The sequence below is a fragment of the Urocampus carinirostris genome, chromosome 11, assembly GCF_059441175.1.
Source record: "Urocampus carinirostris isolate Australia breed hairy pipefish chromosome 11, RoL_Ucar_1.0, whole genome shotgun sequence".
NCBI lineage: Eukaryota > Metazoa > Chordata > Actinopteri > Syngnathiformes > Syngnathidae > Urocampus > Urocampus carinirostris.
The window spans coordinates 15126160-15139512 of NC_142359.1; the positions used below are offsets into that span (position 1 = coordinate 15126160).

Genomic DNA, 13353 nt, shown 5'->3' on the forward strand with positions numbered 1-13353 from the left:
GGCTCCCAGCAGTGGAACTGGCTCACAGGTCCTTCATATTAATCCTGGAATGGATGCTCGTGATGTTGATTTGACTCAGCCAATAGACAATGCCATGATATATTCAGGGTATTTGGACGCTGATTTTGGATTCAAAAGTCAGAACGAAATCTCAAAAAAGTGTTTTGACAACAAAAACAACTCAGATAATGAGCAAAAACGCTCCACTCCAAGTACTAACTTTCAGACTCCACATGTAAATGTGCTTATGGGCAAGAAGGACCCTATGTGGTGTGGAGAAAATAGTTGTAGCCATCCCCATGTTAAGGGCTATGTTACCTTTACCTTGCCCAGCATAAAGGATCATGTCAATGACATCACAATTGATTATGGAATCCCTTCAGGAGCTATAGACAAGGCTTCAACAGAAAGTGAAGTAGTCAAAGATCTTTTTAACAGCTTGACCCTGACAAATCACTCCTGGGAAGATGAGGGGAAGGAAACCCACCACAAGATTAGGGATCCAAATGATAATAGTGGCATTTCCAAAACAGACGTCAAAAACCCTACAAGAGCACCACTGCAAGATTTGACAGTGTCATATACTAATAGAGGTAAGTGTGTGTTATTTGATATGTGCATTAAATCTGCTATTCTACAAATGTCATTTGACCTCTCTTTCAGGGAGGCCACAGAAAAAACAGGGCTTAAAAACAGTACCTCTGAAAAGAGTCAAAGTAAGTGCCCATTGGGAACTCTAATGATTAAGAGCTGGGGTTCCAAAAGGTTGCTATGAAAAGCCTTGGTGTTTTATTTCCCTGGTTTATGAAGAAATCAATGCAGGCTAAGTAATAACGCTCCCTGGAAAGTTTTAAAGGTTATTTACAATACAAGCTACTGGACTTTGATGTTTATAGTTGGTACTGGTGTTCGTTTATGCCAATGATCAAATATGACTGTATTTTTCTTGTTATTCAGTACCAGAATAGCTCCACATTAAAGACAAAGATAAAGTTGGTCCAGTCAGAAAGTTCAACACCAACGAAGCATTATGCCAGGCATCTATCAGCTGCCTCAAAACCAGAAGCTCACACGCGAGGATTTGGAGAACAAATGGTTACTATTCACAGTGATGGGGCTTTCACTAGTGAATTCAAACTTGACTACCTGACCACAATCCCTAAAATGAAGAGCACTGAAACATTGACGCCAGACGAGAGAGTGGAGATGTTAGAAAATGTTACGTGTGCGAATGTGCTTCTCCTAACCTTAGAGTTCCAAGATGGGACCACACAGTTACAGTCAGAACAGGTAAGCATGAGTGGATTTCTATATTTGATAAGCGCTCCAACCTTTTATACTGCTGGTGTGTGTGTATATGCAGGCCCCTATTTGATTTTTCATTCAAAATGTGACTCATTTTCATGATAACCTGTGCTTCCCCAAGAGTACACAGGATCTTCTAGGGTCAGTGCGTGGCTTCCTTCTATGTCTTATAAATGAAGTGGAAAGTAGCAATGGGAAGCAGTCCTTCAGCCAAAACCGTCTACTCTATTACAAACTTGACTGCTGTCCTACAGAACTCAACCAGCAGATTTTCACCAGGTATGCAAATTGCATTACTCTATTTTTGCACTGTATTTATAAATGTTTTTGTGTATTTATATGTCACAGAGACCTTCTGCTGCGGATATTCTCACGAAATGCTCTCACAGTGTGCTACGGAGCCAAGGATTTCCTTAGCATTGCTTTGCAATTGTACAGGCAACACCTCAGCTGGAAACAAGGCAAAGCAAACAAGCATATAGCCCTGGAGTGCTTAAAAGTTTTAGGGGTTCTATGGACCTCTTATATTTCAAACAAAAATAAAAAGTGACCAAATCCACTTCTATGTACATACAATTGAACTTAACGGATGTCTCAAAAACCAAGTTATTCTGATTATTACTGGGTTGCTATCAGTGGCGTATAGAACAAATTATTTGAAATTTTATTACACTATTTGAATCATTTTGGAATTGTTCTCCTCCTCAAGCTACAGCTTGTGGACGGGTGCGATGAAGTTTCAAAAGTGGTGGCTGAGCTCGCCCAGAACCAATTCCAGTAGATAGAAGAATAATATGATTTACTTTTATTGTCATTCTTTGTAACCATGCACACAGAACGAAATGTCGATACACCTGGCCCGTACAGTTAAACTGTACAGGTCGATGCAGCCGCAGCCAAACAGAGCGCGGCCATTTAAGCCATTAGGTGACCAAACCCCCCAATTCCAACCCTTAATGCCGAGCGCCAAGCAGGGAGGCAATGAGAACCAATGTTGTAAGTCTTAGGTATGACTCGGCCGAGGGTTGAACCAGCGACCTCCCAGTCTTGGAGTGGGCGCCCTACCATCTAGGCGTCAAATCTCACTTGACCAGTCATTTGTAGTTCTGCTGAAGTAACTTGTACCTCAACTTTTCTGTCTCTTCTAGTGTCAGGCTGCATTATTCATGACCCTCAGGTATCAGCGTGGCTACTGAACCCTGAAGATCCTTGCACTTGCTACCAGGACCTACTTTGGAAATACAAAAGAATGTCCCCTGAATCCCCTGCCAATGAAAAAGTATTAAGAGCATATTTATATTGTGACCTATTGAAAAACTGGTGGTAAACACAATTCTGTCACAGGTGTTCTCAGACCTTCATTCTCTCTTCCATGTGAATAGCAAGCTTTGTGCTGAATTATGGGTAAAACATTCTCTTTCACTTTGTTAGATTTTCACTTGCATACACTTATACTGTACATTCGTGTTCCCAGTCCCAGGGCCTCTTGAAGATCTACACAGAAATTGAGTTGAAAATGGTTCCTATTCTAGCAGGTGATTATCTTATTTCTAGTTGGTGTTAAGAGAAAATCGTTCATCAAAACACTAATCATTGTTTTATGAATGTAACGGTAGGCCTTAAATAAACATTTGTAAAGCCATTACAATTTATTTGAACATTTTTAATCTTAAACCTTTTAATATGTATATTATCTCACATTATGAGCAAAAACATCACAGTATAATATTTTGAATGTAAATATTATTTTGTAGTGCATCATCTGTACCTTTTAACGCATTGAAATAAACATCCCCGACGATTAGGTAATTTATATAGATAGATAGATACTTTATTCATCCCCGCAGGGAAATTCACATTTCCAGCAGCATCCCTTCGCTGAGAACAATACAATAATAAAGCAAAAGGAATACAATATACAAATACCCAATGTGACGTGCTAATACCCACTGTAGCGTGTTGTATAGAGTATTTAAATAGTGCTACATAAAATGCACATTGCAATAAAAGTACGGTAATATGCAATGTAGGGGGTGTGGTTTAATGTGGGCCTTTACTCCGCCGGGTGGAGTTAAAGAGCCTCATGGCATGAGGAAGAAAAGATCTCTTCAGTCTGTCCGTGGTACAAGACAGTGACAGCAGTCTGTACCGGTGCGTCAATTTTGTATTGTTTGGGTAGAATTCTTAATTATACGTTTATTTTATGATTGTGATTCATTTCCCCTAGAGGGGTTCAAGATCAGGCTGTTATATCAAATTATCTAAAAGCAACTGGAAAAATAAAGTCAGGTACAGTGAATTAATTGTTTTTAAATATATATCATCAATCTACAAATTAGGTTTTGTTGGGTAAACAATAGCCTTTTTTCAATTTTATACATGTGTAATATACCATAATAATAAACAATTAAAAATGTATCGTGCTTGAGTGTAATGTGCTTGTACTATTTCAGGCATGGAAAGCCAATGTATCCAGATGGACAGGGACGCTTTGGAAAATATGTCACACCTGCTGACGGTAAGCAGACCAAAGCAACAAGTGGTACTGTTCTAGCTATTACTTTTCCATGGCTGTGAAAGAGACGCAATCCGGTTGTGATCCTTCACCTCAACACATCTGGAGAATCTTATTATGTTTAGTCTTTTGTTGTATTGCTGAGAAAGGGAGCGAAACCCATGTTTGTGTGTGCTTATGTTTATCAAAGAGAAGAACAACAAGCATCATTGTTTGGGCCAAAGTGCTGAGTCAGGTGTTTTTGCACGAGTATCCGGGTGTTATTTGCAGCAGAGTTGACAAAGTCAGATTCAGATCTACTTTATTGTCATTCTAGTACACGTGTATACAGAACGAAATGTCGATACATCTGACCCGCACAGTTTCCTCGAATGTACAGATATAAGTAAAAGTTGTATTGTATTATGGCTACGTATAGTATTTTACCATAGTGCCGATAGTGCAAGAGGAGTAGCTAACCAGATGTGCAAAATGGGCATTCAGGTTAACAAGTCAGGTAAACAGTAACATTAACACTGTAACAATAACGCTGTAAGTACAATAGTGCAGAGAGCAAATGTGCAAGGAGTGGCAAGCTATAAAGAACTGCCAAAGAACTGCCAGTAGTGCAAAAAGTCAGATTAGCAGCCGTTTAGATTTAGGTTAACTATATGTTAGATTGACCATTTAACAGTCTAATGGCCAGGGGGACTAGACTACTGCGGAACCTGGTGGTCCTGCACCGCACACTGCAGTACCTCTTCCCAGAGGCTAGCAGAGTGAACAGTCCATGATGGGGGTGAGAGGGGTCCCCGATAATGTTCTTAGCATGGGATAGGCAGCGCTTCTGGCCAATGTCCTGAATGGAGGGAAGTGTAGTCCCGATTATTTTCTCTGCTGTCCTCGTTACCCTCCTCACACTACCCCAGTCGGTAGGGCTGCACGTCACGTATGATTTTTCTAAGGCTCCTCACTTTTTGCACGCGTGTGTGCGCGATTTTGTATGCATTTAATCCAGTTCTGAAGCCCTTGTATTAGATATTCCCAAAGTAGTTTGGCACTTGCTGTATGACGAGATTACACATTTTGTTCTCCAGTCTGAAAAGTCTCAGGGCTTGAGAAGGCCACATTTCGGTGTTCAGGATTTATCCCCAATCTCATTGAGTGGTATCACTTGTACATGCCCTTCATAAAATGCCCCCCTCCCCTCCCCCCTAAAAAAAAAAAAACTCGAAGAACCATGTGCCTTTAGTTACTCAACCCAACTAATACTGTTTTTTTTTTTCTCTTTTTATCTGATTTCATTTCTTAGACAAAGATGAACCAGTTGGAGAACGATGCCCATAAAGCTGCTGGACAATATTTTCTGATCACCAGCACGCTCCAGATTCGAGAAGTCAGTAACTTAATTTGTCAGTGCAGACTTCACTCGTTAGGCCTGATGAATTATTCTTCTATTGGCTTATTTAGATCTTCAGATATTTTGAAACAGCAAATTAAAAAAATGAATCTTCCTTTCAAACGCTGTCAAAGTGTTTTTTTCCTCTTTTCAACCGTGTCTGAGTGCTGCAAGTCATTCTTAAGCTCATACTTTGGAAAAGTCCCCATTGATGTACTTATATGTTATACTGTACATCATTGTGGACGCATCGCCCTGCTGAGCGTACAGACTAAACATACAGGTCTCTTTTCTCGAGGAGCTTCACTCTTTGTTTATGCATTTGTTACTTAATCCATGCTTGCAGTATTTGAAAGAACTTGTTAAAATATGTCTAAGTCATTTCAAATTTCACATTAATCAAAAATGTGGATCATGTGAATTAGACTCATTTAAAAATTAAATTAATAAATAAATGCTGCTAAAAGTAGTATTTTTTTCATGGCACTTGTTTCGACGCAATATTTTTCATTGCACGTAGAACTTAGGCCAGTCTCCAAAAACACCCTCGTATATATTTTTGCCTCTCATTTTTTGCTTTTTAGTCGTTATTACATTTTTCTCTAGTTTATTCTGGGAGTGCCATGTCTAGTCTTGTTGCAAACTATGTTTTTTATCAATGGCGATATAAACCATTCTATTTTTTTCTAAATGAGGTGTATTTCAGTCAGATTATAGTGGAAGATTGTTAGTATTTTTTTTCCTTAATTTAAAAGGTTCTTTTTGAGAAACTGCGCCTGCATGATCATCTTGACAAGAAGCTTCCTAGACCCAGCGTCATTCAGAATTATAATGCATCAAATGAAACGGTATTGGCCAGCTTTGCATATTGTTGACAAGAAAAAAATCAAGTTAAATCTTTGTTGAAAGACCACTTTTCTCCCTTTATTGCAGTTGCAAATGTTCCAGGACATACATTCTCTGCCAAACTTAATTCTACAGTACAGAGAGGTACGTCATGATATGGTATCAAGGTTAAAATCCTATAATCACAGCTTGAACTTCTCTGTAATGCCTGGGAATTGACTAATATATGAATTGTTTCCTTCAGGTCAATCAAACTAAGGCCAACTTTGTCGATTTGGCTTATGTGTGCATGATTAGTAAGGTTAGGAGGTTTTACGTTGCATCGGGAGGGCTAATAAACAAAATTCCTTCATGTTCCATCTTAAAAAATCCACAGGGCTACATCTCCCCAAAATGGTCACAGACCAATGTAGCAATTGGGAGGATTGCTTCATCAAACCCAGTAAGTAAAGCTGTCATACACTAACAACCATTCATAATTTTGCCATTTAAGTCCTATGGTAATGTATATTTTGTCTGCTTGTTCTCTTTATAACATGTTGCCCTTGTGGGATTGCTCATGAATTCAAATGATTTTTAGATATTCTCCTATCTTTGATGTTTTCCTGTTAAGCAGAATCATAATTTACCCATTTTAGCTACAACCCAAAAAACTAGTATCTTCAATTCATGTGTTCCAATCAATTCTCTTTTCAAACACATCCACATTTAATTTCTTTTTTGCTGAGTAAGGACTCACTTTTCTCCATCTTCCCTTCCTTAATCTGTTGATCGATCATGTCAAAGTGTCACTGCTTCTGGCCTGGTTCACAATGTCTGCTACCCCACACCTTACCGCAATTTTTATTGCTGCTTGGTCAGGTCTTAGTGCCATTATAGAACAAACAGAGTATTAACATTTGTAATCCAATCAGATATAAATGTGTGCCTGGATCATGTGCATGTTTTAGGATAGGTCATTTAATTTTCAACGGGAATTGATTTTCTACTGCTTTCCATTTTTACCTCCTATTTTTCTTTTAAACCAGGTCAATCAAATTTCCTTTTTCCACATTTCCATTGTTGAGTGTCCACACCCTTCTCTGCAGTCTCTTCATTCTGACCCTCGCCTCTGTCATTCCCTCCCCTATGTCTGCTGAATAATAAATGAGGGGTGGAAGCAGAGTATTTCACCCTTTACCCACCTTCCCTGGATGACATGTGACTGGACTCTCTTTAGCACACAAATGAGCAAATTTTCAGTGGATAACTACGTTTGTCTTTTTAGCACAAGTTTGTCAAGGTGGATCCGGGGTGATCATTGGTGATTGAAATCAAATTGCTGAGTCTTCAGAACACTTGCAACATGACTGATCACTTTTGTATTTAGCTTGCTTTGCAGGAAAATAGCTGCCGAGTAGTTTTGTGTCTGTCCAGCGTTTTCACAGATTACTCTGGGTTGGGCTAGTGATCAAATCACCATTTCTGCTCTTTACTGATGCATCTTTATTTGAAATCGATAAAAAATAGTTTATTTCGTCTTTTAATGTTTTGAGAAAATTATCAAATTTTCATCACAGTTCACTGCTGCAAATAACAATATATCATAATTTATGTGGTCAGCACACTGAACCTTTTGTTGATGAGCTATTTTATGTTAATCTTTTTACCTTTTAACATACTGTTTGTGATATTTCAACCCTGTAGCGGTCTTCCACTTTTGAAGGCCCTCAATTAATTATAATTGTGCACCTGATTCTTGCAGTGTTTTTCTTGACATTTAAAAGACATTTTATCATACATTATTCATATATTACTTTCACATTCACACTGTGTGGCGGTAAACTACGTATTATAGCCACTGCAGCCCTGATGTGACTTGATGGATTTGCGTGGCTGCCTGTATGCATCCACGTCCCTTATGACTCATGCGGAACATTGGCACCATCTGCACTTCAGTGTGAGTGGCAGTAGGGCCAGGTGGTTTTGACTATCCTGCCATATGCAATAGTGTAATACTGTATTTCCTGACTGATTGTTTTTGTCATTATACAGTATGTTATGGGTTGGCGGTTGAAATTCTATGGCTCGCGAGTCGTTTATGGCTCTTTTACTGATTTCATCTGGCTTGGAGATGAAATACACACATGTTAATCTCTGTATATTCCAATATTGGTGTATGGGAAGCTGATGTAAAACATCAATTACAAGGTTTGGTCCAGAATAGAGCTAAGATCTTGGCCCTGTACCTGGCCTGAATTTCAAACCGGGTTCAGGCATAAAATTTGAATCATCACATTTAGCCAGGCTGGAGCTCTCTCGCTTTTTTTCTTTGTGAAAGATCTGAGTAGCAAGCACTTTTACTTAAGTGATTTTTTGGATGACTACTTTTTACTCCTACTTGAGTGAAATTATTCTATAGTAACTGTACTTTTACTTGAGTATCGCACTTTGATGCCGCAGGTACTTTGGTGCCGAAGTGCGCGCTTTGTTGCCAAAGTGTGCGCTTCGATGCGGCACTCAGGTGCTACACGTTCTTCAGCTGCAGCATACACTTTGGCGCCAAAGTACGCACGGCGCCTAAATGCAGCTTCAGGTACATTAAATCAAGTTATTCTGTCGGGTTCGGGCTTTTATACCTGTGGGCCGGTTGGGTTGGGCTGGAGTTTTTAGGCCCGATGTTATCTCCAGACAATAATATAGAGGTCACTGGTTGTACTGCAGTTTACACTCACTGTGCCAACACCAACATTCCCCAAATTGGCAGTACATCTCTAAGAAATCCATTAAAAGGAAGACCATTAATCATTGTATGTTCACTGTTGAGACACTTTATGATGAAAACCCACAGAACAAACTGTAAAACACCAGGCAAACACCCAGAGCAATTTGATTGGGTGAGCGATAGGGGTGGGCGGTCACATAGTTGTCACATAACTGAAGATATATACTGTACATCCATATCCTTGTTTGCGGTAATTTGTGATCTTTTTTACAAAAGAACTCTGGTTGCACCTTGTTTTGAAACCATTACTTTGAACAAAATTGAGCCTCAACGATCTTAACTAACTGCGGGAGGGAGAAAATTTTGAAGTGCTATATTTATTGGTATGGGACACAATTTCTTGTATTTTCATCATTTAATAGAAGAGATAAACTGCCTGTGCTGCTGAACCAATTTTTTTACTTGTACGTTATTTTCTGTTAACCACGGTTGATTTGAGGTAACACATACGGATAGATTTGAGCTGAGTTGAGTGCTGTTGATTTGAGTTGAAATATAGTGCATAGAACATTGCAACTAAAAAAGTTTTTTTTTGTCTGCCTTATGTTCTCCCTAACTATTTTGAATGTTGGTTTCAGTGGATTATTTTCACGTTTATATTTATAAAACAAACTCAACTTGAAATCCTCCTTCAATCCAATAAGAAAATGGTGGCTAAGGGGTCAGTATCTTCTTTTTTCATTACCATCACTTTGTGTTTCCCACGCTAGAACTTGGAGGCCATCCCAAGAGAGCTGTCACAGACCAACTTGACGCACGTCAAAGGTAACATGTTCGACGTGAGGAATTTATTCAAGCGCCACAGACAAGCTTACTTAACTCTTTGATTGATGTCTGATTGTTTGATGCAATCTAAGTAATTGCATACAAATGTTTTACATTAGGTGTGATTGAGCGAGTGAGTTGTCCGTCTCTGCGTCCCCAGCAACTGGTTGGCAAGCAGTTCAGGGTGTCTCCTGCCCACTGCCCGAAAATGGCTGGGTTGGCTCCAGCAACCCCGCTACCCTAGTAGTGTTTTACATGTTTCATACATTACATAAGGGATTTATTAACCTAATTATTACACTTACATTTCTTTGGAATCCTGAAACTCACACAATCTTAGAATTGATTTGACTTTGAGTTAGAATATGCAATGGTGAGCATTTTTTTTTTTAAATATATCTAGGGCAAACACCTTTTTGACCTATTGGAGGGGGGAAATAGCATCCATTCTTTTTCTTCCATTACTTGGTGGGCCAAGCGTCAAACATTGACATCCAGAGCCACAATAAGCTCTTTTCCTAAATGTATATGTATATTTTGTGATTTATCAGCACTAACATCAGCTCCTTCGCCTGCTGCTGAAAGCTGCTTGTCATTAAATCGCTTGTTTCCATTCCTCCTATCCCACATGTCGAAGTGTCCTTGGGTAAGACACTAAACCCCTAATACCCCCAAAATGCAGGTTAGCGCCTTACATGGCTGCACAGCCGCTATTGGGAAATGTGAAGCACACTGTAAAGCACTTTGGGAAGTCTTGACTTGAAAAGCGCTATATAAATGCAGATCATTTCATTTATCATGAGCACTGCAGTACCTTATATCCAATTTTCTATGCATCAGTCAGCTATTATGTTTCCTGGTTGATGTGTTGATATGAGCAGCATAGAATATGAAATCGATGTCCAAATGGGATTTATTTTAACTATATTTATTTCTGTTGTTTTTTTGATGATAATTTGTTTTGATTCGTTTTTCTGTTGAGCTTCCACTTATTGTTTTAAATATGAGTATCTCTTTTTAAAAAAAAAAACACACAATCTTTTTTCTTTTCACATATAATGAGAACACGTAATGAACACTAAATATTAATGTCTCTCTTTTTTGACTTTATACTCTATAGGAAGTGAGCCAGATGTAAAAAGTGTTAATCCTCGGGGAGTATACATCTCTGAAAAAGGCTGGACCTTTGTTGCCACAGGTAAAGTAATGCACCCTGACAGGCTACAATCCAATTCCAATACGAAGGTCAGTAAAAATCAAAAGAACATCTTTAGAAATGAGCAAAATATAATAATGTAAACTGATTATTTGGTCATAATTTGTATTAACATTCAATTTTTCTTCCAGGCTTCTCTCAATTAGAACCAAGACTCCTGGCTCACTTCTCAGGCGACAGCAAACTTCTCCTTGTTAATGACACTCAGACTGACATTTATGCCTTTTTGGCCTCTGAATTGTGGGTTGAAGTTTTTTTTATTATTATTTTCCAGAATGAAACACATTTACATTTTATAACATTTTCACTTTCATGTTCTGAATCATTTTAAACGTCGATTTGAATATTTAGGTACGGTCGTTCAATGTTGAATTGATATGAATCAGACATATTAATTTGGACTCCACTGTAACAATAGTTATTATGTAGCATAGCAGAAATATACAGTATGTAGCGTTTCTAACTGTGAAAGGGTACTGTGTCTTTTGTCATCCAACAGGGGGCAGTATAACACCAAAACAACAGGCAGAGCCTGGGTCCTATTCTAAATGTGAAACTAAATTGTAAACTTAAGCTGATGATTCCCCATATGCAACATGTTCTACATTGTAGGAAATTTAGTGAAGTCCACTTCTACAAATCTAATGTAATGGTAAAACATTCCTGTATAGCCTTTTCTTTGCAATGGACTCACAAGCATGTGCTTATGAAACAAAGCTGCAGGAGATGTATACTGACGTTGATATAGATGAGCAGTGGCAAGCACCCTGTCAGCACTTTAGAAACCCCACTTCGACGAAACGTCATGCCACATTGTTGGATGTTTCACCACATCAAAATTCGTTCCCATTGCTTTTCCCTGGCTACTCTGTGTTTCTTTTCTGCCTGTATGACATTCCATACTTTTCATAGTACATATAGTTTCAACCATGTATTGCATTGCTGATGTGATATAATTGACACTTATTTAGGTTTTTTTTTTTTTAGGATGAGCAAGCCTCCCCAAATGGTGACACCTGACGATATAGAGGAAGCGAAGCGCATCATGTCATCTGTTTTGTATGGGGCCGGTTAGTAGAAATGTTGGGATGTCTGTACTTCTACTAATTTAAGCTGTTTGTGATATGGAGTCTGTTTCAGCTGGCCACAATAAACTGTTCGAATGTGGAAGAGAACATAAAACTCCACAAAGGCCAAATTAAACAAAAGTTTAAGCACAAAACAGATTTGCTAACCACTTAAACTCATATAATTGATGCAAATATATATGTAGGAAGTAGACCTAAAATTGTCATTCACAAATCTACTTTTTTTTTATTGTTGCCTTTTTTCAAATATTAATTCACCAACAAAATCAACCAATTTGAGGGGGCAGCCATGATGCCACTCACTGTTGACTGAAAATTACATCACAGTTCCTGACAACTGAGGTACCAACCAATCACAGCTCAACTTTTGAATTTTATCATGTGATGTCTGCTTGTGAAACTGGTTATTACTAGCAATCTGAACAACTCTAATGTAATTTCCATAGGACAGCAAAATTAACGATTTCCTTGGTGGCATGAATGAAATCTGAATGCCTCGCCTAAGCCAGTGTGGGCACAGAGAACACATTTTAAAAACGTTTTCGGAACTAAGATTTGAAAAGGTCATATTTGTGCACAATACACATTAGAATATTTTTGATCAGGGGTTACTTTGAAAAATGACAATTTTTGGGGGGTGTAAATAAAAAGGAATGTATAATGCACCTTCATGTTTACAGAAGGTATTTCTGTGTGTCACCAGTGACCCATTTCTAATCCTGAAACACGTGCTTTTTTTTCTCGCATGTATACATTGCTCTTGTTTATGACATTGTGTTGACATTTAACACCCACTCTTATCTAAGCTCATGAAATTATCATCTATCTGTCAAAACGAAGACAGGCTCCCTAATAGGCAATTGTCAACTGCTGGTTGTGTAATACAGGACGGCTGCAGCTGTATGATGAAAGAAAATGTCGGCCAAAGTGGTTGTAGGGTTCATCGAAGAAGAGTGTGAAATGATAGATAAATAGAGGGAGTCCCTAGCCAGCATAGACAGACAGCTACTGAAAAAGGGATATGTTGCCGTGGTGACGGAATACTAAGATGAAGCATTCTCATCTGGCCACTAATAAGGCCAAGGGGGAAGGGCAGAGCAACAAATCTAGGTCTGAATACAAACAACAAAGCACGTTATGTAGACAGCCAGTAATACTCTTTAATGAGTCAGTTTCCTCTGCAGATACCTAATCATCACATCTGGATAAATACTGTTAAAATATTCTCAGACAGTCTGAAGCAAATATTTGATAAAATATAGCGCTCATAATTTTATCTGTCCACTTCCAGTTCGCGATTGCCGATCTACCGCCATCAGTGGGAAATCACAGGAGGCCCGCAAATTGCGTGACAACTTCTTCCTTAAATTCCCAAAAGTAAGGGCGTTCATGCTGACAGTTATCCAGCAGTGTCGTGAACAAGGTATGTTTGTTTTTTGCCCTTGGTTGATTTTGATCTGTAATGATCCTGTACAA

At 38.7% G+C, this 13353-nt stretch overlaps 1 protein-coding gene across 4 annotated transcripts in view; it reads left to right on the plus strand.

The window, feature by feature from the left end:
• poln (polymerase (DNA directed) nu) overlaps window positions 1-13353 on the plus strand; it is a 32088-nt gene that overhangs the window by 13219 nt on the left and 5516 nt on the right. For 2 of the 4 annotated variants that reach the window (XM_088347611.1, XM_088347612.1), the window contains 19 exons: window positions 10-593; window positions 664-716; window positions 958-1290; window positions 1427-1584; window positions 1654-1766; window positions 2454-2578; window positions 2650-2709; window positions 2780-2840; window positions 3759-3823; window positions 5112-5195; window positions 5954-6046; window positions 6132-6188; window positions 6289-6345; window positions 6421-6486; window positions 9519-9573; window positions 10694-10771; window positions 10921-11029; window positions 11777-11859; window positions 13169-13300. In XM_088347611.1, coding sequence (XP_088203737.1) covers window positions 10-593; window positions 664-716; window positions 958-1290; window positions 1427-1584; window positions 1654-1766; window positions 2454-2578; window positions 2650-2709; window positions 2780-2840; window positions 3759-3823; window positions 5112-5195; window positions 5954-6046; window positions 6132-6188; window positions 6289-6345; window positions 6421-6486; window positions 9519-9573; window positions 10694-10771; window positions 10921-11029; window positions 11777-11859; window positions 13169-13300 — 2366 coding nt within the window. The remainder of the gene's footprint in view (window positions 1-9; window positions 594-663; window positions 717-957; window positions 1291-1426; window positions 1585-1653; window positions 1767-2453; window positions 2579-2649; window positions 2710-2779; window positions 2841-3758; window positions 3824-5111; window positions 5196-5953; window positions 6047-6131; window positions 6189-6288; window positions 6346-6420; window positions 6487-9518; window positions 9574-10693; window positions 10772-10920; window positions 11030-11776; window positions 11860-13168; window positions 13301-13353) is intronic. The other 2 variants (XM_088347613.1, XM_088347615.1) reach the window with 2 other exon arrangements.